The 25,443-nt window shown below is 53.4% G+C and overlaps 1 protein-coding gene across 7 annotated transcripts; it reads left to right on the forward strand.

Moving 5' to 3' along the window:
* The first annotated feature begins 1,019 nt into the window (after positions 1-1,019).
* Positions 1,020-24,297, forward strand: MED12 (mediator complex subunit 12). Of its 7 annotated transcripts, none has more exons than XM_053917201.2 (46): positions 1,020-1,327; positions 1,831-1,935; positions 2,145-2,336; positions 2,473-2,632; positions 3,892-4,073; positions 4,255-4,365; positions 4,479-4,733; positions 5,099-5,245; positions 5,408-5,507; positions 5,632-5,768; positions 6,227-6,358; positions 6,721-6,847; positions 7,313-7,542; positions 7,917-7,997; positions 8,337-8,507; positions 8,717-8,861; positions 9,028-9,078; positions 9,394-9,512; positions 9,731-9,874; positions 10,328-10,491; positions 10,714-10,845; positions 11,267-11,494; positions 11,670-11,814; positions 11,994-12,114; positions 12,489-12,590; positions 12,679-12,804; positions 13,056-13,231; positions 13,404-13,583; positions 14,593-14,664; positions 15,108-15,241; positions 15,416-15,577; positions 15,835-15,946; positions 16,077-16,166; positions 16,897-17,006; positions 17,253-17,388; positions 17,994-18,155; positions 19,132-19,506; positions 19,713-19,863; positions 20,016-20,221; positions 20,387-20,464; positions 20,556-20,610; positions 20,686-20,773; positions 22,769-23,009; positions 23,390-23,530; positions 23,745-23,826; positions 24,022-24,297. In XM_053917201.2, the coding sequence occupies exons 1-46, from the start codon at positions 1,229-1,231 to the stop codon at positions 24,063-24,065; spliced, it is 6,501 nt and encodes a 2,166-aa protein (XP_053773176.1). In that variant the 5' UTR covers positions 1,020-1,228; the 3' UTR covers positions 24,066-24,297. The 7 variants fall into 7 exon arrangements, with proteins under 7 accessions (XP_053773176.1, XP_053773177.1, XP_053773171.1 ...); XM_053917202.1 differs by having other exon boundaries at positions 12,691-12,804; XM_053917196.2 differs by having other exon boundaries at positions 20,556-20,773.
* Positions 24,298-25,443: the final 1,146 nt, after the last annotated feature.

Genomic DNA, 25,443 nt, shown 5'->3' on the forward strand with positions numbered 1-25,443 from the left:
TATTTTCATTGTAATTTGTTACTTTTATTACAGTAGTGTGTCTTTTCTCTAAAAGACAATACCGCCATCGAAAGAATATTGGCTCAAGAGTGAAGAAAAAAAATCCTAGTCTCAGCTTTGTGACTTAGTAGTTATCTAATATCCGGCCAGTGAACAGCCAGTGCTCTTTGAAAATTAACCTCCTTGTCCATAAAATGAAAACAGTAATCCCTAACTCATGGGGCTGTGTGCGGATTAAAGGAGATAATGTCTGAAAAGAATCTGACACTTAGTAGGTGCCTCTTTTGCTAGAGCAAGGGTTATTAACCTGAAATTCCTGGAAATTAGGGGATGCATGGATGAGCTTCAGGGGGTGTAAGAATCTTCCTGGAAAGAATCGTAACATTTTGTGTCTGTCTCTACGTTCCTTTTTTGGGGGAGAAGAGCCACAGCTTCCATCAACATCTCAAAGGGATTGTGAATCAGAAAAAGTTAAGAATCTCAGTGCCAGGCCCTGGTGGGGTAGCTCACTTGGTTAAAGCATCATCCCCATACAACCTGAGTTCAATCCCAGTCAGGGCACATACAAAAATCAACCAATTAATGTACAGATAAGTGAGACAACAGATCTCTCTCTCTCTCTCTCTCTCTCTCTCTCTCTCTGCCCCTTCTTCTCTCTAAAATCAATTAAAAAGAAAGAATCTCAGTGCCAGACCATAAAGACCTTAGGGATTAGATTTAGCCTTTCGGGATTTAATAAGTGCTTTCTCAGTATACACAGGCTCTAATCGTCACAACGAGCCTTTGAAGGCTGTATAAGTACACCCATTTTTCCGATGCGGAAACTAACACTATTGAGCACCCATTCTAGGCCAAGAACTGAACGAGGCGCCCGGCAGCCAGCACAAGTCACAGCCCGGCCGCGCGGCTGCCTCCCGCCTCGCAGGTTCGCGTCCCCGCCCACTGCGCGGCTTCGGGACAGATCGCAGCTGCCGGCGGTGTGAAATCGGTCTCCGGGACGCGGAGCTCCGCCCCGCGCCGGCCCGGCCCCGCCCCGCGGAGGTCGGTATTGTCCGACGGTTTCCGGCGTCCCTCGGTTACCCTCGGTAGTTTCCGGCAATGATCGAGAGTTTCTAACGTGCCCCCTGTTGTCTCTCGGCCGCGGTGCTCGCCACCGCCGCCCCCCTGGCGGCTTCCCCTCCCGCGGAGCCGGACCAGCTGGGGCCTCCAGCGGTCCGGGCTGGGCAAGATGGCGGCCTTCGGGATCTTGAGCTACGAACACCGGCCTCTGAAGCGGCCGCGGCTGGGGCCTCCCGATGTGTACCCTCAAGATCCCAAACAGAAGGAGGTACGTCCACAAGCCGGGGTTCTCGCGGGGCCAGGGGCCAACGGTCAGCACGGGTGGAATCACCGAGGGTTTGAAGAAGGGGAGGCGGAGCGGTCTGGTGCGAGCGAAAGTCCCGAAAGGGGAAAGAGTAAAGTGGGTGCAGGAGAGTGGAACCTGGAGGGCACCGGCGTGGGGGGGGCGGTTTCTGGGTGTGACTACCGAACGACGAAGGGGTCACGCAGGCGGCGCCCCCCTCTGCACACACACCCCTCAGAAAGTTGTGTAAGGCAGCTTGTAGGCAAAGAGCGCTGTTGGGTGAGCTCTGGGTGATGGGGAACCTGAGTGACTGGGGGCTGAGGGTCTAAATATCAGGGCCTCGCGCTAAGTAACAATCTGTGCCACTCAGAGTACTCCTCCTACCTTGCCCCCCCTTCTTCCCCCCTTTTTTCCTGCCCCCCTCTCCCACCACTACTACCCCGCTGGGGAAAAAAAAAAAACGCTAAAATGTTGCTTTCCTGCCTCAGGACGAACTGACGGCCTTGAATGTAAAACAAGGTTTCAATAACCAGCCTGCTGTCTCTGGGGATGAACATGGCAGTGCCAAGAATGTCAACTTCAATCCTGCCAAGGTGAGAAAACCCTGCCAGGCTGAAGGAAAAGGCTGGAAGAATCTGAGAAGGAGCAAAGGCCATGGGTTGGGAAGACTTAAAGGGACGATGTCAGTGGCTGAGTTTTCCTTCATAAACTAATGCTACCACCTTGGCAGTTGCCCATCAAAGGCACGACCACCTCTTTCTGCCCTTTCTTCCCACCCTGAGGTATAGTTTTCTTCCCTCAGATCAGTTCCAACTTCAGCAGCATTATTGCAGAGAAGTTACGTTGTAATACCCTCCCCGACACTGGTCGCAGGAAGCCCCAAGTGAACCAGAAGGACAACTTTTGGCTGGTGACCGCACGATCCCAGAGTGCCATTAACACCTGGTTCACTGACCTGGCTGGCACCAAGCCACTCACACAACTAGCCAAGAAGGTGAGATACTGTTTCCTGTTCCTCAAGCCAAGGTGGGGAGCATGGGTACCAAGTACCCTCCTGTTGCCAGATTAAACTACAGGGCTGACAGATTGTGGTGGCAATAGAGGTCTCACTGTTTGTGATCTCCATCCAGGTCCCCATTTTCAGTAAGAAGGAAGAAGTGTTTGGGTACTTAGCCAAATACACAGTGCCTGTGATGCGGGCCGCCTGGCTCATTAAGATGACCTGTGCCTACTATGCAGCAATCACTGAGACCAAGGTTAAGAAGAGACACGTCATTGACCCCTTCATGGGTGAGTAACTCCTAATACCAAGGGTCCGTCCCACCACTGATCGCTTCAAGGAGTGATGGACCTTTGGAATTATTCTCTTTATCAGCATTCCTTCCTTCTGCTTGTATGTTGCATTCCTCAATTTAGTAAACATCCAGTAGCTTGAGTGTCTACTGTGTGCATGTACTGGACTCTAAAGAGGACCAGTACCTAATCCCTGCCCTTGGGGTGGTTATAGTCTACTAGGGATGCCAAGGCATGTGTATGAATCACATAATTACGTAGAGAGTAGTAAGTGTCAAAAGGAGGCAGAGACGTCTTTGAGACTGCAGTGGACAGAACCAGTACTTTCTTTGGAGAACAGTTGATATGAGCCAAAGAGGATGAATAGGATTTAGTATAGTAGCCCTCCCCTGTTATCCGAGGGGTGTATGTTCCAAGACCCTCAGTGGATTCTTTCTGTTTTTTAAGATTTTATTCATTTTTTAGAGAGAGGGGAGGGGAGGGAGAAAGAGGAAGAGAAACATCAATGTGTGAGAGAGAAACAGTCTCTCGTATGTGTCCCAGCTGGGGACCGAACCCACACCTGGGCATGTGCCCCGATCAGGAATTGAACCAGCAACCTTTTGCTTTGTGGGACGGTGCCCAACCAACTGAGCCACACTGGTCAGGCCCCTCAGTGGATTCTTGAAACCGCAGATAGTAACAAACCCAATATATACTGTGTATTTTCCTATACATACATGCCTATTATAAAGTTTAATTTATAAGTTAGGCACAGTAAGAGATTAACAACAGTAACTAAAAATAGAACAATCAGGACAATATACTGGAATAAAAGTTTTGTGAACGTGGTCTCTGTCTCAAAATATCTTGTTGTGTTGTCCCCACCCTTCTTGATTTGATGTGAGATGATAAAATGCCTGCGTGATAAGATGCAGTGAGGTGAATGACGCAGACATTGTGACATGGTCTTAGGCCACTGTTGACCTTCAGACAATACGTCAGAGGGAGGATCATCTACTTTGGGTGATCCTGGGTCACAGAGCCAAGAGTGACCGTGTCGACGGTTGGATATCAGGAACGGATGATGTGGATGGTTGGGAAAACTTACTTATTTTCACACTGCATTTGACTGTGCATAACTGAAAATGCAGAAAGCAAAGCCGCACATAAGGGAGGACTTCCGTGTGGTGATTGGAGTGGAGTGGGGTGGGGAACAGAAGGTTTTCTAAGCAGAGGGACAGTGTCACATAGCTCTTTCCCCGTCTTTCCCTTAGAGTGGACTCAAATCATCACCAAGTACTTATGGGAGCAGCTGCAAAAGATGGCTGAGTACTACCGACCAGGGCCTGCAGGCAGTGGGGGCTGCGGTTCCACTATAGGGCCCTTGCCCCATGATGTAGAGGTGGCAATACGACAGTGGGATTACAACGAGAAGCTGGCCATGTTCATGTTTCAGGTAGGGCATGTGGTGTGGGACATAGGATTGCGCCTGATCTTGCACTCTGCTGGTAGAGAACGGAATCTGCCTGCCACCTTGCCCCAGTTGCGGTTTCTTCAACCTCTCATGGGTTTTCTCTGCCTCATCTCTACCAGCCCCTGGGCTAAACAAATCCTTTCCCCACCCCTGGTACCCACAGGATGGAATGCTGGACAGACATGAGTTCCTGACCTGGGTACTTGAATGTTTTGAGAAAATCCGCCCTGGGGAGGATGAATTGCTTAAACTACTGCTGCCCCTGCTGCTTCGAGTAAGGCCTAGGATTTGGGGAAGGGGGTCTAAGGGAGGGTTTGAGGAGGAATAAGGTATGACAGCAGCGTCTCTTGGAGAGAACCCAGGGAGTTGCTCATCATGTCTTCACAGTACTCTGGGGAGTTTGTTCAGTCTGCATACCTCTCCCGCCGCCTTGCCTACTTCTGTACCCGAAGACTGGCCCTGCAGCTGGACGGCATGAGCAGCCACTCGGCTCACGTTATGTCTGCCCAGTCGACAAGCACCCTGCCCACCACCCCTGCTCCTCAGCCCCCGACTAGCAATACACCCTCTACACCCTTTAGTGACTTGCTTATGTGCCCTCAGCACCGGCCCCTTGTTTTCGGCCTCAGCTGTATCCTTCAGGTAGGTACCGGGTGCCCCAAGGAAGTGTTAAGAGGCATCCTAAGAGGAGTGGGGTGCCTGTCCTGGAGAATGGGTGTGATTTGAAATTGGAGGTGGGAGTCGGCACTGAGTACTTGCTTGGAGATTATTGCTTCTCATGCATGGGCTGTTAGTTCCTTTTCAGTTACTTAGCTCTTTTCCGGGGCTAAATAGGATTCCCAGAGGCTTTTTGGAGAGTGGATGAGGGAAGGGGCTCAGGGATTGAGTGATGCCACCCCAGGGACTTAGAACTTTGCATCGGAACTCTTAAGGGCTGGGTCTTAGAATGGGGTTCCAGAGAGGTCAGCGTGGTAACTGAGTTTGACGCAGCGCTTCTTGTCCGGCAGACCATCCTGCTGTGTTGTCCTAGTGCTCTGGTTTGGCACTACTCACTGACTGACAGCCGAATTAAGACTGGCTCACCTCTTGACCACCTGCCTATTGCCCCCTCCAACCTGCCCATGCCAGAGGGCAACAGTGCCTTCACTCAGCAGGTAAGTCGGGACCCATCGCCTAGTACCCACAGATCGGGAGGTGAGGTCCAATCACTCTTTCAGAAATAGTGATTTGGAGTCCAGCAGTGTTCTTTTAGGCTCAGGGCCTGGTCTTTTGTATGCCTCGGTATGTCCTTAAAGCCTTCCTCATCGATATTGCAGGTCCGTGCAAAGTTGCGGGAGATCGAACAGCAGATCAAGGAGCGCGGACAGGCAGTCGAGGTTCGCTGGTCTTTTGATAAGTGCCAGGAAGCTACGGCAGGTGGGTGCCAGACAACGGGTAGTAAGAAAGATGTTTCAGGAAAGGATGGGGTTGGTGAGGACAAGAGGTCTGAGAGCTGGACTGCATGGGCAGGTAAATCCCCTTTGTCACTTTTCCTCCATAGGCTTCACCATTGGACGGGTGCTCCATACTTTGGAAGTGCTAGACAGCCATAGTTTTGACCGCTCTGACTTTAGCAATTCTCTTGACTCCCTTTGTAACCGAATCTTTGGATTGGGGCCTAGCAAGGATGGGCATGAGGTAAGCAGGAAGGGGAACCAGACGAGCAAGTGACATTGCAAGTGCTACAGTGAATGTGGGGAAGGGATGGTGAGGCATGAAAACTGTGGGACATCTGAAGAGATGATCTTACTGGTCCTGCGATGTTTTAAGATGGGGCCCAGTCTTTTTTTAAAAAAAAATAATTTATTTGTAGAGAGAGGGGAGGGAGGGAGAAAGAGAGGCAGAGAAACCTCGATGTACAAGAGAAACATTGATCTACTGCCTGTCACACACCCCAACTGGGGACCTGACCCACAACCCAGGCACGTGCCCCAACCAGGAATCCATCCCGTGACCTTTTGGTTCGCAGGCTGATGCTCAATCCACTGAGCCACACCACCCAGGGCATAAGATGGGTCCCAGTCTTTAAAAAACTGGAACTGAGTTCTTTGTGCTCAGCCCTATCTTACACGGTCCTGTCTTCCTTTGGTCTCCAGATCTCCTCAGATGATGATGCTGTGGTATCACTACTGTGTGAATGGGCTGTCAGCTGTAAGCGTTCTGGTCGGCACCGTGCTATGGTGGTAGCCAAGCTCCTGGAGAAGAGACAGGCAGAGATTGAAGCTGAGGTTAGGGAGAGAAGAGAATGCGATTGTCCAGCAGGGGCTGTGGCAGCTGGGCTTGGAGACAGGTTGAGTTGGTAGTGGGAGCAAACTTGAGTTGTGAGAATAAAGAAGTGGTAGAGAACCCTACGGGGAAAGTTGAGGACATAAGGCAAAAGTAGAAAGGCGAGTGGGCTGATGTCAAGAGTTCCAGAAGCCATCAAGGTATCGGTTGGGAGGCAGTCAAGAAAATAGAGGTCAAAGCGGGAAGGGAATGATAAAGCTTGGGGTGCAGACAAAACAGGTGGTAGTTTAAGGATTATGCACGGAGGAAGGAGCAAAGCAACAGGTAGAAAACGAAGCCTGCAATGTGTTCTCTCATCTTACAGCGCTGTGGAGAATCAGAAGCTGCAGACGAGAAAGGTTCCATCGCCTCTGGCTCCCTTTCTGCTCCTAGCGCTCCCATTTTCCAGGATGTCCTTCTGCAGTTTCTGGATACACAGGCCCCCATGCTGAGTATGGACCCCCGCCACCCTCTGCTTGCCTTGGCCTGGACTCAGTTACCCGTCACTGCCATCAGAAAGCGTTATTAAGGGCCTTCTAGTATATTTGTGTGGCTCGGTCTCTATGCTGAATCACTTTTGGACATAATTCTAGTCTTTGATCATCTTACAGTTTAACAGAGTAGAGAAATAAAGAGAAGAACAAAACCCAGAAGGAACGATTGAAACACTTGTTAGGTATACTTAGGAGCAGAGATGCTATATTCCTTCATGAGGCGGTGTGTGGGGCCGGAGGTGGGGTAACCAAGCACACTTCCTCCCTTGGCAGTGTGTGTGTGTTCTGTTTTTCATCATTTTTCTTGTCACCCACTTTGGGCACTCTAGGGGGAGCATGCCTGAGGTGTGTCACTTTCTCTTCCTGTACATCTCTTTTTTTGTGCTTCCCCTAACTCATCTTCTCTCATTCCCTCCCTTCCAGCGGACCCCCGCAGCGAGAGCGAGCGGGTGGAATTCTTTAACTTGGTACTGCTGTTCTGTGAACTGATTCGCCACGATGTTTTCTCCCACAACATGTATACTTGTACCCTCATCTCCCGAGGGGACCTTGCCTTTGGAGCCCCGGGTCCCCGGCCTCCGTCTCCCTTTGATGACCCTGCTGACGACCCAGAGCGCAAGGAAGCTGAGGGCAGCAGCAGCAGCAAGCTGGAGGTGAGCGAGCTCTTCCTGACTCTGGGTGGTTTCTTCCCATGTCCCCATCTTCCCTGGCCCACAGAGTCCTCTTGAGAGTCCCTTGCCCAATACTGAGGACAGTACCTGCTGAGCGCTTCGTGGTGTACAAGGCACTCACGCATCCTTCTCTTTCATTGGATCCTGTCAACTACTGGTGAGCTAATATTAGCCCCATTGTACAGCTGAAGGCACCTGATGCCCGTGGTGGTTGAATGAGTAGTCGAGGCTTGAATCCAGGTCCGGTGTTTTGCCCGCTCTGGTCTCCCCTCTCCAGCTCCCCTGTCAACCTTCCTAGATGGTGGCAAGCAGCTCCCTGGGGCTAAAACAGGTCCGCTTATGTTCTGTGCCCTCAGGATCCGGGGCTCTCGGAGTCTATGGACATCGACCCTAGTTCCAGTGTGCTCTTTGAGGATATGGAGAAGCCTGATTTCTCAGTAAGTCAGAGCCTGGTATGCGATCATGCAGCTCCTGAGGGCTTCCCGTGATGCCTCTTGTGGGAACTGTTTCCTGCCCCTTCATCTCCTTTTGTTCCTCTAAACCAAGGGTGTCAAACTCATTTTCACCAGGGCCCACATCAGCCTCGCGGTTGCCTTCAGAGGGCCGAGTGTAATTTTAGGACTGTATAAAGGTACTGTTTAGCTAGGGGCAAGGAGCTCAGCGCTGCCGCTGGGTAGAAACAAGGTGCCAGGCCGGATAAAACAAGGTGGAAGGCCCGCAGGCCTTGGGTTTGCCACCTGTGCCCTAAACATTCTGTGCTTTCGCCTTTCTCTTAGTTGTTCTCCCCGACGATGCCCTGTGAGGGGAAGGGCAGTCCATCCCCTGAGAAGGCAGACGTTGAGAAGGAGGTGAAGCCACCACCCAAGGAGAAGATAGAAGGGACTCTAGGGGTTCTTTATGACCAGCCACGGCATGTGCAGTATGCCACACACTTTCCAATCCCCCAGGTACTCTTTCCCCCGTTCCTTGTGACCATCTGTTTTGAGCCCAGGTTTCCTGTCCCAGGACCGGCGGAGGGGTTGGAGCCATTCTGGAGGGTGCAGCCTGCTGGGAAGGAAGGGCTTGAGCGCTGGGCTGCTGAGGGGCATGGCGCATGCTTTTAAGAGGAGGGAAAGAGCTCCCCGTGCCGGAGTCTGACGGTGCTGCTGGGATGCAGGAGGAGTCATGCAGCCATGAGTGCAACCAGCGGTTGGTCGTACTGTTTGGGGTGGGGAAGCAGCGAGATGATGCCCGCCATGCCATCAAGAAAATTACCAAGGATATCCTGAAGGTTCTGAACCGCAAGGGGACAGCGGAAACTGGTGGGTTTGAGGCTCCTTAACCAGATCTCCCCCAAAGGGTGCCCTAGTCAGTGTTCCCTCCCCCAGCATAGGGCACTCCCAGTCACGCCCCAATGTCCTGTCTCTTGGAGTCTCCTGAGAGCTCTAGTCCTTTTGAAACTTCCCCCCTCATTCCCCTCCTCTGCAGACCAGCTTGCTCCTATTGTGCCTCTGAATCCTGGAGACCTGACATTCTTAGGTACCTCACAGTAAGCCCCATATGCCCGCCCTCCCTCTCCCCTCCCTCCCTCAACCTAGCACCTCCCTGTATGTATTCCTCTAAGGTCCACATAGTCGGTGGTCCTCAAAACCTCACTTTACTGTCCCCTTCATCCCTCCCCGACCCGTCCCTTGGCCCTCCCTTCCCATCTTCCCTGGTCCCTCCCTTCCCTCCCTTCCCCTTTCCTCCCATCCACCCTCCCCCACCCATAGCCCCCTCTCCATTCCCCTCCCCACCCCTGTCAACTAGTTTATCTTCCCTGTCCTGACTGGTCCCTTGCGACTGTCCCTTCAGGTGGGGAGGATGGGCAGAAGCGGAGACGTAACCGGCCTGAAGCCTTCCCCACTGCTGAAGATATCTTTGCTAAGTTCCAGCACCTTTCACATTATGACCAACATCAGGTCACAGCTCAGGTGTGGGCCTAACTCCAGCCCCGCTCCCACATTCTGGCCTCCTGCCCTCTTTCCCTCCAGCCAGGTTAAGCCTTCAGGTCTCATCCCCTTCCACCGCCCTCCTTTCCTGCCTCCCCCCATGCCTCTCTCCCATCCCCTTCCACTGCCCTCCTTTCCAGCTTCCCCCCACGTCTCTCTCTGTCTCTGCACTCCCTTCTCACTCCCACTGCTCTTATCAGGTCTCCCGGAATGTTCTGGAGCAGATTACCAGCTTTGCCCTTGGCATGTCGTACCACTTGCCTCTGGTGCAGCATGTGCAGTTCATCTTCGACCTCATGGAATATTCACTGAGCATCAGTGGCCTCATCGACTTTGCCATTCAGGTGGGGAAGTTGGGGAGATCAGGGTAGAGGTAGGAGTTTGTGCCGTGTAGGGTCACAAGGATAGTAGAGGCTCAAGGCAGAACCCCGGGCTGTTTGGAGGGGCAGAAAGACTAGCACGGGGTAAGGCGTGGGCAGCGGAACACGAGCTAAGATGGCAGGAACAGAGATTCAGATGTTCCCTGGGGAGGCCTGAGACACAGATTAGAGTATCGGGCACACACTATCTATCCTCCCAGCGTGGAGTTCATAGAATTGTATCCTGGAGACTGAGTAGGTCATTGATGTGGCTGACATAGTTAATAGAATAAAGGTCAGTGGCATTTGGCAACAGGGCCCATGTAGACTGATGTGGCTCCGGCAGGGAGGGGCTGGGGCCTGGCCTTGCCAGTTTCTTCGAAGGAAGCAGGGTTCTGTATAACACGTGCTCATTTCTCACCCCTCTCGCTCTGCTAGCTACTGAATGAGCTGAGTGTCGTCGAGGCCGAGTTGCTTCTCAAGTCCTCTGATCTAGTGGGCAGCTACACTACCAGCCTATGCCTGTGCATCGTGGCTGTCCTGCGGCACTATCATGCCTGCCTCATCCTCAACCAGGACCAAATGGCACAGGTCTTTGAGGGGTAAGCAGGGCTTCAGAATCACTGAAACACACGGGGCTCCGGTGAATGCCGGTGGAAGTGGTCGTGAAGCCCATGCGGGGCTCTCATGGTGGGCACATGCATGCCATTCAGGTGGAGTGGGGATAGTATTGCCAAGAGACTTGAACCTGTGTCCAGGGACTTCTGTGCCCTGGGCCCTGCACACTCTGTGCAGACCCTCCTGAACTGGCTTTCTCATGGCAGGCTGTGTGGCGTAGTGAAACATGGGATGAACCGGTCAGATGGCTCCTCTGCAGAACGCTGTATCCTTGCTTATCTCTATGATCTGTACACCTCCTGTAGCCATTTAAAGACCAAGTTTGGGGAGCTGTTCAGGTAAGAGAGGTGGCAAGTGAGGGGTTGAGAGCGGGACCTCATTCTGTCTCCTTCCCATTGTCGCCCACCTCAGGAGCAGAGCACAGCCCAGGACCCCGCTGCTTCCGCAGGGCTGTCTGGGGACTTTGTCCTCCACGTGTTCTTGGTTCCTGAGAGTGGGCCTACTTCCTTGTTGGCCTTAGCTCCAGCCCGTCTCTGTGGGGCCCACAGTTCCCTCCCTGCCTCCAGAGGCCCCCGCACCTTCCCCCCCAACCCCGGGTTCCCTTCTGGCCTAGTCCGCTTTGTCCCATCTCTCTTTTGCTTGTGCCAAGGTTCCCTGGTCCCTCAGTTTCTCATTTTTTTTCTTTTCTCCCCCTTGCTGACCATCCCCCTACCTCACCAGGCCTCCAACACTAGTATCTCCTTTCCCCTCCCCCCGCAGCGACTTCTGCTCCAAGGTGAAGAACACCATCTACTGCAACGTGGAGCCATCGGAATCCAACATGCGCTGGGCACCCGAGTTCATGATTGACACTCTGGAGAACCCTGCCGCGCACACCTTCACCTACACGGGGCTAGGCAAGAGTCTTAGTGAGAACCCCGCTAACCGCTACAGCTTTGTCTGCAATGCCCTTATGCACGTCTGTGTGGGGCACCATGATCCCGATAGGTATGGGGCGTACTGAGTGAGGAATGGGCACTGTGCTCCGGCCCCATATTGGGAGGGGTGAGATGCCCGGGACATACTGCAACCTTGGTTATTGCCGGGGTGGAGAGGAAAAGTGAATGAATCTGAGGTTTGGTGGGGCAAGGCTTTTCCTGAGGGCATTTGTACTTTTCCCCAGGGTGAATGACATCGCCATCCTGTGTGCGGAGCTGACTGGCTATTGCAAGTCGCTGAGCGCGGAATGGCTGGGAGTGCTCAAGGCCTTGTGCTGCTCCTCTAACAATGGCACTTGTGGTTTCAACGACCTCCTCTGCAATGTGGACGTGAGGCTTGGGCGGGTCCTGCTGGGGCCTGGGCCGGTGACCAGGGCAGGGTCTAGCCTCAGTAATCGAGGCAGTACAGGGCCAGAGCTTTGCGGAGCACAGGCATACTGTTCTGAGTTCTGCTTGGGCACCATCTCTCCACCGTGAGTCGTGTGTGATCTGCCCGCTTTTGCCTCCAGGTCAGTGACCTGTCTTTTCATGACTCCCTGGCTACTTTTGTTGCCATCCTCATCGCTCGGCAGTGTTTGCTCCTAGAGGATCTGATTCGCTGTGCTGCCATCCCTTCGCTCCTTAATGCCGGTAAAGTACCAATGCAGAACCCCTAGAATGGCTAAGACCCCAAATTCCAATGCGTATTCTGTGGCCGCACGCTCTATGTGCAGTGTAGCACTCCCTCTCAGTCCAGTGGTGTGCCTCGGGCGGGTGGTGGTGGGGGGTGGCCTCTTCCTAACCCCGCATTTGCAGCACTTATCTGTCCATTTTGTGGCCCTTCGAGGAATGCTCCTTCCACAGCAAACATGTGGCCGCTCCATGTCTCCCTGCAGCATTATCTTGTTTTCTGTCTTTTTGCCTGACCTCCTCTCCCCTTTTACTGCCCACCTCTCCCCTTTTACTGCCCACCTCCGCAAAGCCACAAAAGATCCACCTTCATCCCGTTGTCTCCCTTTCCCTAGCTTGCAGTGAACAGGACTCTGAGCCGGGGGCCCGGCTCACCTGCCGCATACTCCTCCACCTTTTCAAGACACCTCAGCTCAATCCCTGCCAGTCAGATGGAAGTAAGCGATCCCCATCTGAGCCAGCCAGCAGTCCAAAGTGCGGCTACACCCCCACCACCGTTTCTACTTTTGCTTCCCCTGACTTCAGCTCCCTCCCCAGACAAGCCTACTGTAGGAATCCGTTCCTCCTGTGACCGCCACCTGCTGGCTGCCTCCCAGAACCGCATCGTGGATGGAGCTGTGTTTGCTGTTCTCAAGGCTGTGTTTGTACTTGGTATGGGGGTAGGAAGGGAGTGGTGCCAGAAGTGTGTATCGGGTGGAGTGCCAGCTAAACTACAAAGGACACTCTTTCTCCCTCCTGAAGGTGGTCTCCCTGACCTTTAGGGAGGAGAGGAGGGAGAGCAGTATATTTCTGTCCCATAGGGGCGGATTTGGGGAGTTGCTGCCTCTGTGGGACCCGGGTGGGTCTCCACACAGGGTTCGGATCTCACTCCGCCCTCCCTATCTCCTGCCTGTGGACCACAGGGGATGCGGAACTGAAGGGTTCAGGCTTCACTGTGACAGGAGGGACAGAAGAACTTCCAGAGGAGGAGGGAGGAGGGGGCAGTGGTGGTCGGAGGCAGGGTGGCCGCAACATCTCTGTGGAGACAGCCAGTCTGGATGTCTATGCCAAGTACGTGCTGCGCAGCATCTGCCAACAGGTCAGTCTCACCTTCCCCCATGCCTCCTCAATGCCTCTGTGTCATGGAGGCCTGTTTGCAGCCATGAGCACGCCGCCTCTCTCCTATACATCATGGGCCTCACGAACCCCCTTATCCCTGACCCTGCCACCCGCACTGGTTGCCCCAGTCCCTTGATGATGAACTTCCTTAGGAATGGGTAGGAGAACGTTGCCTTAAATCGCTGTGTGAGGACAGCAATGATCTCCAAGACCCAGTGCTGAGTAGTGCCCAGGCCCAGCGCCTCATGCAGCTCATCTGCTACCCGCATCGCCTGCTGGACAACGAGGACGGGGAGAACCCACAGCGGCAGCGCATTAAGCGTATTCTCCAGGTAGGCCCAGGTGGTGGGGGTCTTGGAGGGAGCCGTGGGGCCCAAACCATAGGAACCGTGAGCGAAAACAGAGACGGGAGTTAAGCAGGAAGACAGACAGGGATGTACGTGAGAGGCAGTGAGAGGAACGGCTCCAGTGTCTGTTTCAAAATCAAGTTGAAAGGATCCAGATTCGAGTTAAACTGCTGGGTCAGGGTTCGGCTGTCTGGATGGAATAGGACTCTAGCTTATCCGTGGGAGGCACGGCATCTGGGGGGCCTAGGTTTTGGCCTTGGACATTTGGCATTTTGGCTGTGGCTCGGTAATGAATGGTAATGCTACTCACTAGCTACCATGCCAGAGTGTCTGCCGCCTGCAGGGTACTGCGCTCAGTGCTCTGTAGATTGTCTCATTTAGTCTTTATGGCCCTGTGAAATAGGTATGAGTGTCCCTCATACCATGAGTGTCTCTGGTCAACTCATGAAGAAACTGAGGCTGGAGGAGGTTAAGTAACTTGCCTAAGGTCACACATCTGTACCCTAAACACTTAGCAGCTTTAGACATGCAAATGACTGCAGAGTGGAAAAGTAAAGTCATTGAGGAGGCGCTAAAGGAATGAGGTCTCTTCAGCCCCGAGGAGTTAACAAGATAACATTAGCTAACAGTAGCCTTGGGGTCTCAAAAGGACTTTGAGCAGCTGGTTTGAATGGGGGAAGCAGGCTTCTGCTTTAACACCACGGATTTAGGTGAAGTGTTCAGCAGAACTTCTTTGTGCTAAGGAATGTGAGGCCCTGGAACCAGAACCTGGGGCAAGACAGGAAAGTTTTCCTGAACCACTTTTAAAAAGAGGTTAGATTTTTCTTCAGCCATTTTTGAATTATTTGGGTGTACTCTTTCCTCAAGCTGGGGCCACAGAGCTCCCTCTTAGTATGTGGGTCAAGGATGTAAGTGATCAGGAACTGGCCTCAGGTGCTGAGTGGCCTTGGGTGACTTGAGGATGACCAGCTTGGGGGTGGGGTCTCTGTCCCAGAACTTGGACCAGTGGACTATGCGCCAGTCTTCCTTGGAGCTGCAGCTCATGATCAAGCAGACCCCAAACAACGTGAGTGGTGCCCCTGCCCTCTCTTTCCCCTGCTCACTTCTAGCTCCATGTGTCAGGGAGGTGGGCCACCGTGGAAGAGCCTAGGTCCTACCCTGCAGTTCTTGAGATAAGGGGGGATGGCAGGACAGCCAATGTGTGGAGGTGATGATATGGGAGCTGGGTTGGGAGGCTCTGAGCTGTAGCGGAGGTTGGCAGGGCAGTGGCTGTGGAGGCTGTTTCTGAGGGCCGCAACTGTGAGGAGGTATGTCACGGAGAAGACACTGGGAAACTGGAAAAATATGGACAGACTGGGGGACATGACTCCCCGCAGAGTGCTGTCCCTACCCTCCCATTAATCTCCACAGATGCCTTCATCTGCCCTCATTGCCCAGCTGTGGCACCCTCCATTATCCTTCACCCCCAGCTACCTACTTAGCATCCCTGTGCCTTTCCTCCCCCACCAGGAGATGAACTCCCTCTTAGAGAACATTGCCAAGGCTACAATCGAGGTTTTTCAACAGTCAGCGGAGACAGGGTCGTCTTCTGGAAACACCGCAAGCAACATGACCAGCAGCAACAAAACGAAGCCCGTGCTCAGGTTGGGTAGACATGTGTTAGGATCCGTCCCCTTGTGAGTTTCTCTGCTGGCAGTGTAATTGATTTCAGCCACATGGAGGTAGATGCCAGGCATGCCCATCCAGAAAGGAGAGGCTGGAATCTACCAAGCTTGCCTGGCTCCTCTGTAACCCTGTGGACTCCATCTGTCCTCCAGTTCCATAGAGCGCTCTGGCGTCTGGCTGGTGGCCCCCCTTATTGCTAAACTGCCAACCTCAGTCCAGGGGCACGTGTTAAAGGCCGCTGGGGAAGAACTGGAGAAAGGCCAGCACCTGGGTTCCTCTTCCCGCAAAGAACGTGATCGACAAAAGCAGAAGAGGTAAAGCAGCCAGGAGGGGGCAGGATCAAGGGGTAGAAAGGAGAGGAGGCAGCCCAGTGAAGAAGAAAAGTTGGGGCAGAGGGGTGAGGATAAAACCCACAGAAAAGTGGGAAATCAGTGTAACAGCGGGCATCGTTAAGCAAGCAGCTAGATCTTAACATAGTAGGGTCTAGGGCTTGTGGGGAATGAGATTGGAAGCTGCCTGATCCCTAACCTATGATCCTGTTCTTTTTCTTTCCTTTTACTCTCATCTCTAGCATGTCCCTGTTGAGCCAGCAGCCCTTCTTATCCCTGGTGCTGACATGTCTCAAAGGGCAGGATGAGCAGCGCGAGGGACTCCTCACCTCCCTCTACAGCCAGGTGCATCAGGTATAGATCTTTGGGGCATGTGGCTGGGCAGGAGGGCGGAGAAGTATGTGCCCAAGATGTGAACACCTAGGGTGCTTTGGAATGGAAACAGAGAGATCCATGAGCTGTGTGTTATGCTCGTCTGTCTTAGATTGTGAACAATTGGCGAGATGACCAGTACTTAGATGATTGCAAACCAAAGCAGCTAATGCATGAGGCCCTGAAACTGCGGCTCAACCTGGTAAGAGGGGCAGCTGGGAAGAAGGAAGCAGAAGGAACGGGGTGGGACTAGAACCGTGGAGCGAAGTAGCCCCAGCCCAGGGAGTGTAAGAGTGCGGATGGAGGGCCCAGGATGTTCTGGGTCTTCAAGCATTCACCCAACTCTCCTAAAGGGTGCAGGGCCTGAAAGTGTTGAAGGAGACTGGATCCCGGCAGGGTCCCTGCCTCAGCTATCCTAGATTCTGGCTGGGCCCTAGAAGACCTACAAACCCATTTGGGAATGTTGGATGGCATCCTGTACATCCTTCAGACCAACTCCTGTCATTTTTTTTTTAAAGATTTTATTTACTTACCTTTAGAGAGAGAGGAAGAGAGGGAGAGAAACGTCGATGTGTGAGAGAAACATCGATCAGTTGCCTCTTGCACATCCCCAACTGGGGACCCAGCCTGCAACTCAGGCATGTGCCCCAACTGGGAATTGAACTGGTGACCTTTCAGTTTGCAGGCTGGCACCCAATCCACTGAGCCACACCAGCCAAGGCTAACTCTTGTCATTTAATAAGTACGGAAACTGAGGCCCAGAGATGCCAGTGAATAAAGTCATTGGCCCGAGATCATGTAGCAAGTTATAGGTACAACTGGAACACTGACCTCAGATGTCCCTAGTCCACCCAACCCAGGTTCTGATCTGTTTTCCTTAAATGTTGCACTTCACCCTGAGCCATCTGACTGATTTGCTGTGGTCTTGGCAGGTGGGTGGCATGTTCGACACGGTGCAGCGTAGCACCCAGCAGACCACGGAGTGGGCAGTGCTCCTCCTGGAAATCATCATCAGCGGCACTGTCGACATGCAGTCCAACAAGTAAAAGCACCCACCCCTCCCTGTACTTTTGTGCTCCAAAGCACCCCCCTCCCTCCACACCAGGTGCACCACCCACTTCGATCAGTGTGGCCCATGCTGCGGACTCAGGGGCCTTGGGTTCCCCACCTGGTTTCAATGCCCTCAGGGTAACAACATCTTAAGCACCACTCTCTGGTCCTGTCCAACCCCGAGGCCTTTGCCTTCACCTCTTTCTTCTCTGGTGTTCTCCCTGGCTTCCTGTCATAGCGAGCTCTTCACTACTGTGTTGGACATGCTGAGCGTGCTCATCAATGGGACCCTGGCTGCGGACATGTCCAGCATTTCTCAAGGCAGCATGGAGGAAAACAAACGTGCCTACATGAACCTGGTGAAAAAGCTGCGGGTAAGCAGAGGAGGCGAGGGCGAGGCTTGGGCAACTGCGGTCTTCTCAGCTTCCTGTCCCCTGACCTTGTGGTGGCTGTCCAGCCTCCGGGACTTGGCCAGAGCCCCCAACCTTCCCTTTCGCGGTTATTCTCTCTTTCTTATTCGTACAGCAAAGATGGACTGAGTGTTCCATCCCCCTGATTCTGTATTCTTTTTTTGTAACTTTTAAAAACATTTTTTAAAGATTTTAATTTATTTTTTACAGAGGGAAAGGGAGGGAGAGAAATATCAATGTGTGGTTGTCTCTCGTGCGCCCTCTACTGGGGACCTGGCCTGCAACCCAGGCATGTGCCCTGACTGGGAATGGAACTGGCGACCCTTTGATTTGCAGGCCTGCACTCAACCACCGAGCCACACCAGCCAGGACACTTTTTTTTTTTAATTTCTAAAGATTTTTATTTGTTTTTAGAGAGAGAGAAAGGGACCTGGCCCACAACCTGGGCAGTGCCCTGACAGGGAATCGAACCAGTGACCTTCTGGTTCGCAGACTGGTGCTCAATCCACTGAGTCACACCAACCTGTTTCTGTGTTTCGAACTCTTGTTCTGTCTTTCTGTGCCTACAGAAAGAGTTGGGGGAGCGCCAGTCAGACAGTCTGGAAAAGGTTCGCCAGCTGCTGCCACTGCCCAAGCAGACCCGAGATGTCATCACCTGTGAGCCACAGGGCTCCCTTATTGACACCAAGGGCAACAAGATTGCCGGCTTTGATTCCATCTTCAAGAAGGAGGCACGTTCCATTGTCTTTCTGCCCCCACCCCTGCCTCCCAACTCCCACCCCCGCCTTTGCCCCTTTGCACCAGAACCTTTGCTGCATTAACCTTGTAGCTACAGAGACTGCCAGGCTAGGGCGTCCATTGGGATGTGCGGTGAGAGCCGCCTCTAGGGTGTTGAATTCATCGCTTAACTTTGCTTACACATCTTCTCCCCATCTTGGGAGTCTCACCCTCTTTCCTTGGTCTGTCCCTTCACCCCCATGCACTGCTCACCACTCCTACCCACCTTTTACTGTGCTGTCTGTTTCTCAGCCCTCCACCCTCTTCTTTCCTCTGCCCCACCTGCCTCCTGTCCTCCTTCGCCTCTGCCTGCACCCCACCCGTCCATCTGGCTGACAGCCCATATATCTCCTTCATGCCTGTGTCTTTCTCCCTCCACTCACCCATCTCTGCGGAACTTTCTCTTTTCCCTCTCTGTCAGTCACAATATTTATTGAGTACCCATAATCCATGTGCGTAGTGGAGAGGAAGAAGAGGATGCAGAGTTTGAAATCCAAAGGCAAACCCATTCATGCATACATTCTCATTTCTTTCCCTGGCCTGTGTTTCTGTCTCTATGTGAGAGTATCTGTCTCTCTCTGTCTCTCTCTCTCTCTGTCTCTCTTTAACTCTCAATTTGCCTTTCTCTGTCTCCGCCTGTGTCTTTGTCTCTGTCTGCCTGGTGTCTCCTTGTTTCTACCTCTGTCTTCCTGTGAAGGTCAGTGTTGGTCTCTGTGCTCCACGCACCCATTGCCCTGTCTCCTCTTAACTCTCTCTCCCCCATGTGCACGTGTGTGCCTGTCTTCCTCTGACCATCTCCCCTGAATCTGCCTACGATTTTTTTTAATCTTTGATCGCCTGCAGATATTTCCCCCTTTCCTATAAGTCCTTAAGGTCTGACTTCTGTTTTCCCAGCCTCAGCCGCTCATTGTTTCTCCTTTTCTGGAGCAGGGTCTGCAGGTTTCCACCAAACAAAAGATCTCTCCCTGGGATCTTTTTGAGGGCTTGAAGCCATCAGCACCCTTGTCTTGGGGCTGGTTCGGAACAGTCCGGGTGGACCGGCGCGTGGCTCGGGGTGAGGAGCAGCAGCGTTTGCTGCTCTACCACACGCACCTGCGGCCCAGGCCCCGGGCCTATTACCTGGAGCCACTGCCGCTGCCACCAGAAGATGAGGAGCCCCCTGCTCCCACCCTGCTAGAGCCTGAGAAAAAGGCTCCAGAGCCCCCTAAAACCGACAAACCTGGGGCTGCTCCAGCCAGTACTGAGGAGCGCAAGAAGAAGCCCACCAAGGGCAAGAAACGCAGCCAGCCAGCCACCAAGACAGAGGTTAGCACCACCCCCATGACGCCTCTTCCACAGCCTCTCTCTCCCCATGACTCTGTGCGGTTTCTGGTTTGTGGGAGGGCTGGGGGCACGTGGGGCAGGGTTGCCTCTGAAATTACAGAAATTCACCATGTGGAACCAGCTCCCCATGACCCCTCCTAGCCCACATCACCGCTACCCCTCACCTTTCTCCTCTGCTGTTCCCACAGGACTACGGAATGGGCCCAGGGCGGAGTGGCCCCTACAGTGTGACAGTGCCTCCAGACCTCCTGCACCATGCTAACCCTGGTTCCATAACCCATGTTAGCTACAGGCAGGGCCCCATAGGCCTCTACACCCAGAACCAGCCACTACCTGCAGGTTGGTGCCAGGCCAGGAATGGGAGACTGATCTGGGCTCCTCCCACCTGAGGGAAGATGCCCCTCCTCCTAGGAGCTGTGGGTAAACAGGACACAGAGCCCCGGGACTGAGGGACAAGGAGTCTAGAGAGCTCAGCCTGCTCCCCTTTGCAGGTGGCCCTCGTGTAGACCCGTACCGCCCCGTGCGGTTGCCAATGCAGAAGCTGCCGACCCGACCAACTTACCCTGGAGTGCTGCCCACAGCCATGACTGGCGTCATGGGGCTGGAACCCTCCTCTTACAAGACCTCCGTGTACCGACAGCAGCAGCCTGCGGTGCCCCAAGGACAGCGCCTTCGCCAACAGCTCCAGGCAAAGATAGTGAGAGGGGCAGTGGGGAGGGCCCCCAGGGAGAGGGGCATTTGAGGGTCACAGGACTGAGGAGACACGTGGGATCTTCACAAGGACATGCAGAGTGGGACATACAGGACACAAGGTGGCAGGAAGCATTTCGGGAGCTTGAGTTTGTCCCTTTTTCCCTTTTAGCAAGGTCAGGGGATGTTGGGCCAGTCATCTGTCCACCAGATGACTCCGAGCTCCTCCTACGGTTTGCAGACCTCCCAGGTGAGGGCACGAGGCGGGACGAGCTGGGGAGCTTGAGGCAAGGCGCTCTGCATGCTCTTGGCCCTGACTTTTCTCTCCTCCTTCCCTCCAGGGCTACACTCCTTATGTTTCTCATGTGGGATTGCAGCAACACACAGGCCCCGCAGGTACCATGGTGCCCCCCAGCTACTCCAGCCAGCCTTATCAGAGCACCCACCCTTCTACCAATCCTACTCTTGTAGATCCCACTCGCCACCTGCAACAGCGGCCCAGTGGCTATGTGCACCAGCAGGCCCCGACCTATGGACATGGGCTGACCTCCACTCAAAGGTACCCGAGGGAGCAGGGGGCTGTGAAGGCACTGAGGTACAGAGGCACGTTTGACCTGGGACAACCTGTGTCTGGAGGCGATGGGACTAGTCAGACCCGGAGACATCGAGAATACTTCTCTGGCCACGTAGTCTTATCGCCACAAAATACCAGAGCAGGGAGGGACCCTGGAGACCAGTAGTCAGTCTCACGCCTACGTCCCCTACATTTCTTTGAGGCCCAGAGATGGGAGATCATTTACATGACTACGATAAGGGAAAATCTGGGGTTCGTAGGTACACTGCATGATAAGGAGGCATCAAGCTGATACCAGAACAGTCTTAATGCTGGAATAGACAAATGAACATGTTTGCCCGCTATGCTGAACATTAGTCAAACCTTAGTTAAGACATTGTAATCGTGTCTTGAGGCTCTGCAGCTTAGGATTGAGAACCCCGGGGCGGGGGGGTGGGGGGTGGACCAGAGGCCCTTACTTACTATTAACTGCTCACTGTGTGGTCAGACAAGCGCTCTGACTGGTTGGGATGAGGAAAGATATTTTTTTTTTTTTTAAGATTTTATTTATTTTTAAAGAGAAGGGGAGGGAAGGAGAAAGAGAGGGAGAGAAACATCAATGTGTGGTTGCCTCTCAAGCGCCCCCCACTGGGGACCTGTCCTGCAACCCAGGCACGTGCCCTGACCAGGAATCAAACCGGCAACCCTTTCGTTCGTAGGCCGGCACTCAATCCACTGAGCCACACCAGCCAAGGCAGGAAAGATATTTTTAGAAAAAAAACTATGAAGTTCTTCCCCACAAAGAATTGTCACTCTAGTTGGAGAGATGAGACTTACGCAGAAGAATATTTAGCGAACGCTCTGAGGAAAAACAGGATCAGGTGTGCGGTTGTGTGCTGTGGAATCAAATGGGAATCCAGAGAAAGCGGGTAGTGCCTGTCATCGTGGGCCTGAGTCCTCAGAGGAAGTGTCGTGAAGGGGGTCCAACTTGCGTTGAAGGACAGCTGCAGTCTGGGTTACAGAGAGGAGGAGGAGGAAGGGGGTCCAGATAGAGGACATAGCATGAGGGAAGATGTGGGGACTGGAATGAGGGCAGTGGCTGGGAGAACAGGTAGGAAAAGAGCTCGGATGGAGGTAACATCCGCGCCATGGCGGCAGTAAGGGCAGGCTGGGAGTGGGCAGGTTGAAGAAGGCCTTGAATGCTCATGCAGGACTGAGACCCAGTCCCTGAGAGGCGTTTGGGATCAGGGAAGTGGCAGTATGAGCTGGGCATGTCGAGAGATTAATATGGTACATGGGGGTAGGGTGCATAGGGAAGGCGCCACAAGACTCAAGACGGGCCGGGCGGTAGCCTGGTGCAGTGATGTGAAGATTGGGGTGAGGCAGGGGAAGGAGCAGTATAACTCGGTTGTCTTGGAGCCCCTGGAACGTTCTTGGGGATCACCACTGACAATGAAAACCTCACAGAGTGTTAACAAAATGCCTATCCTGTGCTGAGACTGTTTTTTTTTTTTTTTTTTTTTTTGGTCATTTTTATGAGAAAAAAATAGCAAAAACAGAATTGAAAAATTTTTTTTTAAAGATTATTTATTTTTAGAGAAGGGGAAAGGAGGGAGAAAGAATTGGAGAGAAACATCAGTGTGTAGTTGCCTTTTGTGTGCCCCCTATTGGGGACCTGGCCTGCAACCCAGGCATGTGCCCTGACTGGGAATCAAACCGGCAACCCTTTGGTTCGCAGGCCGGCGCTCAATCCACTGAGCCACACTAGCCAGGGCAGAATTGAAAAATTCTTAACCATGAAGGCTGTGAGACACTGAGATGGGGTATTGTTTTTGCTCCTCATTCCTCTTCTTAGAAAGCTGTCAGGACCCAAGAGGCTCTTCTGGTTAGTGACAGGAGGAGTGAATGAAATAACTTGCTAAAGTGTCAGGTCAGGACATGGGGCTCCTCCTCTGCCTGTCTGCCCACCTCGGGCCTTGATGTCTGGACGTCTCTTCATAGGTTTTCACACCAGGCTCTGCAGCAGACACCTATGATAGGTACTCTGACACCGCTGGGCGCTCAGGGCGTCCAGGCTGCCGTCCGATCGGCTTCCATCCTGCCTGAGCAGCAGCAGCAGCAGCAGCAGCAGCAGCAGCAGCAGCAGCAGCAGCAACAGCAGCAACAGCAGCAACAGCAACAACAGCAACAACAACAGCAGCAATACCATATCCGGCAGCAGCAGCAGCAGCAGATTCTGCGGGTAGGGCCCGGGGAGTTCATAGTTCACTGGAGACCTGGGAGCCCAAGGAGGAGGAGAGGCCCAGGCTGCTCCGGGTTGTATATAGAGACTGACTGAGGCAGTGCACGGAAAGCGCCCGGCAGAGTGGCTGGCGTGCCGTGGGGTCTTAGGAAATTAGTTTACCCTCCTCCCCCATTTTGTTTTCTGGGGGGTCCTAGTGGGAGATAGTTGGGGGTTATCTGCTGGAGACCCTAGATTAGGTGTCTCTCTCTGCAGCCCCCTCAGGAAGGGAGGGCAAGGGACCCAAAGTTCCCTCCCTGCTCCTCTCCCCTATCCCCATCTCTCCATGCCTGGGCTGAGCTGCCTCGCTCTCCTTAGAAGTAGCTCGTATGTTCTCACAGCAGCAGCAGCAGCAACAGCAGCAGCAGCAACAGCAGCAGCAGCAACAACAGCAAGCACACCAGCAACAGCAGCAGCAGCAGCAGCAGCAGCAACAGCAAGCGGCGGCTCCTCCCCAGCCCCAGCCCCAGTCCCAGCCCCAGGTAGCTGCTGGCCTCCAGCCCCAGGCTCAGGGACAGCTGCCCAGATTGGGCAGGCAGCCAGTGAACCAGGTTGGGGACAGTGTGCCATGGTGTAGAGGTAGGAGGCAAGGCATGGCACGCTACAAAGGGATGGGGAGAGGAGGATAGAGAAGGAAGTGAAAGGTTCCAAGTAGAAGGTTCGAGTTCGGTCTTCTACTTCCCATTTCCACCTCAGTTCCAGCGCCAGGGCCTTCAGCAGACCCAGCAACAGCAACAGACCGCAGCTTTGGTCCGGCAGCTCCAGCAACAGCTCTCCAGTAAGCCCGCCTGCCTTCCCAGGAGAGCCCCGAGGAATAAATGGGGTGGGAGGGAACGGGTAACTGAAGCAATTGCTTCTGGGTCAGGTTGTGGGCAGAGAAGCATCCCTTCCCTTGGCACCTGAATAGCTCTCCCCATGCTTGCCCACAGCCCTGCTTGGCCTGCCACCCCTAATCCTCTCTGGTTTTTCACAGATACCCAGCCACAGCCCAGTACCAACATATTTGGACGCTACTGAGCCACCTGGAGGAGCCACTTGTGACTGGATGTGACCCCACCCTTTTCTCTGAATTGTTAATCCCCTTCCCGGGCTAGCACCAGTAGTGGTTGGGGCTCTTCCCTCAGGCTCCATTTTTAATAAGTTTTTAGTATTTTTGTTAATGTGAGCCATTGAGCTGTTGGGTTTTGTATATTATTTATATAGAGACCCCAGAGCTGTTGCACCCAATACACAGAGCTTCTTTGCAAAGGGCACGTGTGAGTTCTGCATGTGTGGGAAGGGTGGGCCCTTGGGAGAGTACCAGAGGCAGGACGGACAAGTCAGAGCCTTCATTCTGTTGAGATCATCTCCCCTGTTTACCCTCCATCCCCTAAATTTCCCAATTTGAATGGGATTGCCACCTGGGTCTCTGAAAAAGGGCATTTCACCTTCTCAGCAAAATGACGCAGCTTCTGGATCACTTATCTCCACGGCGGATGTTCCATTGGGATTGGGCAGTGGCCATCGAGGCAGAAGAAAAATCAATGGAACCCGATTCTTCCACCCATCCCACATGTTGCATTTTAAACAAGCTTCGGCAGGAGGGTGGGGGGGCGTGGTAGACACTGTCTACCCTTTTTGCCACCTTGTGTGATCCCCATTGTGTACCAAGTGGTGTCCTAGACAGAGACCCTCCCTGAGAGTCACACTGGTGGGATGAAAAACCGCCCTCCGTGAGCAAGTGTCCGCATCGAATAGGTGGAGGGAGGTTGGCGTGGTCCCAGGAGGAAGAGACCAGTGAGAGGAAGCACCCTTTTCTTTCTCTGCTCTGTTGTTGGAACTGCTTTCACACGATTCACCTGGGCAGTTACCCAGGATAGTTGGTGGTCACTCCCATTTTAGAGATAACTCAAAATTTGCTGCAGAGTCACAGTTGGTACCATACAGGACAACGCTCAGCCCCCTCGCCTGCAGGTTTCAGGCCCGCGATCTAAGGCTCAACAGGGTAGCCAGCTGGTTTACTACCATGGAGTCTTCTGGTGTGCCCGGCCGGGGCTGGAAGTGGACCAGCTCCAGCCCTATGGGCGGGCATACAGGATGATTTGACAACTTCAGAGTAACATCCAGGACATATTTGCACTATATCAGTGGGAAGTGTTGAGTGTGCTGCTAAAACCAGGGGCAGCAATCCATACCTAAGTCATAAAATACAAACAAACTCCATCTCTGAGGTCCATGAAGTACGGGACTAAAACTTGTGTGCTCAAGGAATGGAACTCCCTGGTAGGGCAAAGGCAAACATGATTGAAGCTTTCTGCTGCTGAGCATTCTGAGGAGCTCCAGGGGTACAGGCTTGACTGGGATAAGGGGCACTCAGAGGGGTTGTGGGGGGCCTGCTAAGCAAACTGGATGGGTG

Source organism: Desmodus rotundus, chromosome X (genome assembly GCF_022682495.2).
Source record: "Desmodus rotundus isolate HL8 chromosome X, HLdesRot8A.1, whole genome shotgun sequence".
In the NCBI taxonomy this organism is placed as follows: Eukaryota; Metazoa; Chordata; class Mammalia; order Chiroptera; family Phyllostomidae; genus Desmodus; species Desmodus rotundus.

Coding starts and splice junctions, on each gene's coding strand:
- MED12 (XM_053917196.2), top strand. CDS start 1,229: ATGGCGGCCTTCGGGATCTTGAGCTACGAACACCGGCCTCTGAAGCGG. Junction 4,734..5,098: donor GCCTCAGCTGTATCCTTCAG/GTAGGTACCGGG, acceptor CTTGTCCGGCAG/ACCATCCTGCTGTGTTGTCC. Junction 8,862..9,027: donor CAAGGGGACAGCGGAAACTG/GTGGGTTTGAGG, acceptor CCTCCTCTGCAG/ACCAGCTTGCTCCTATTGTG.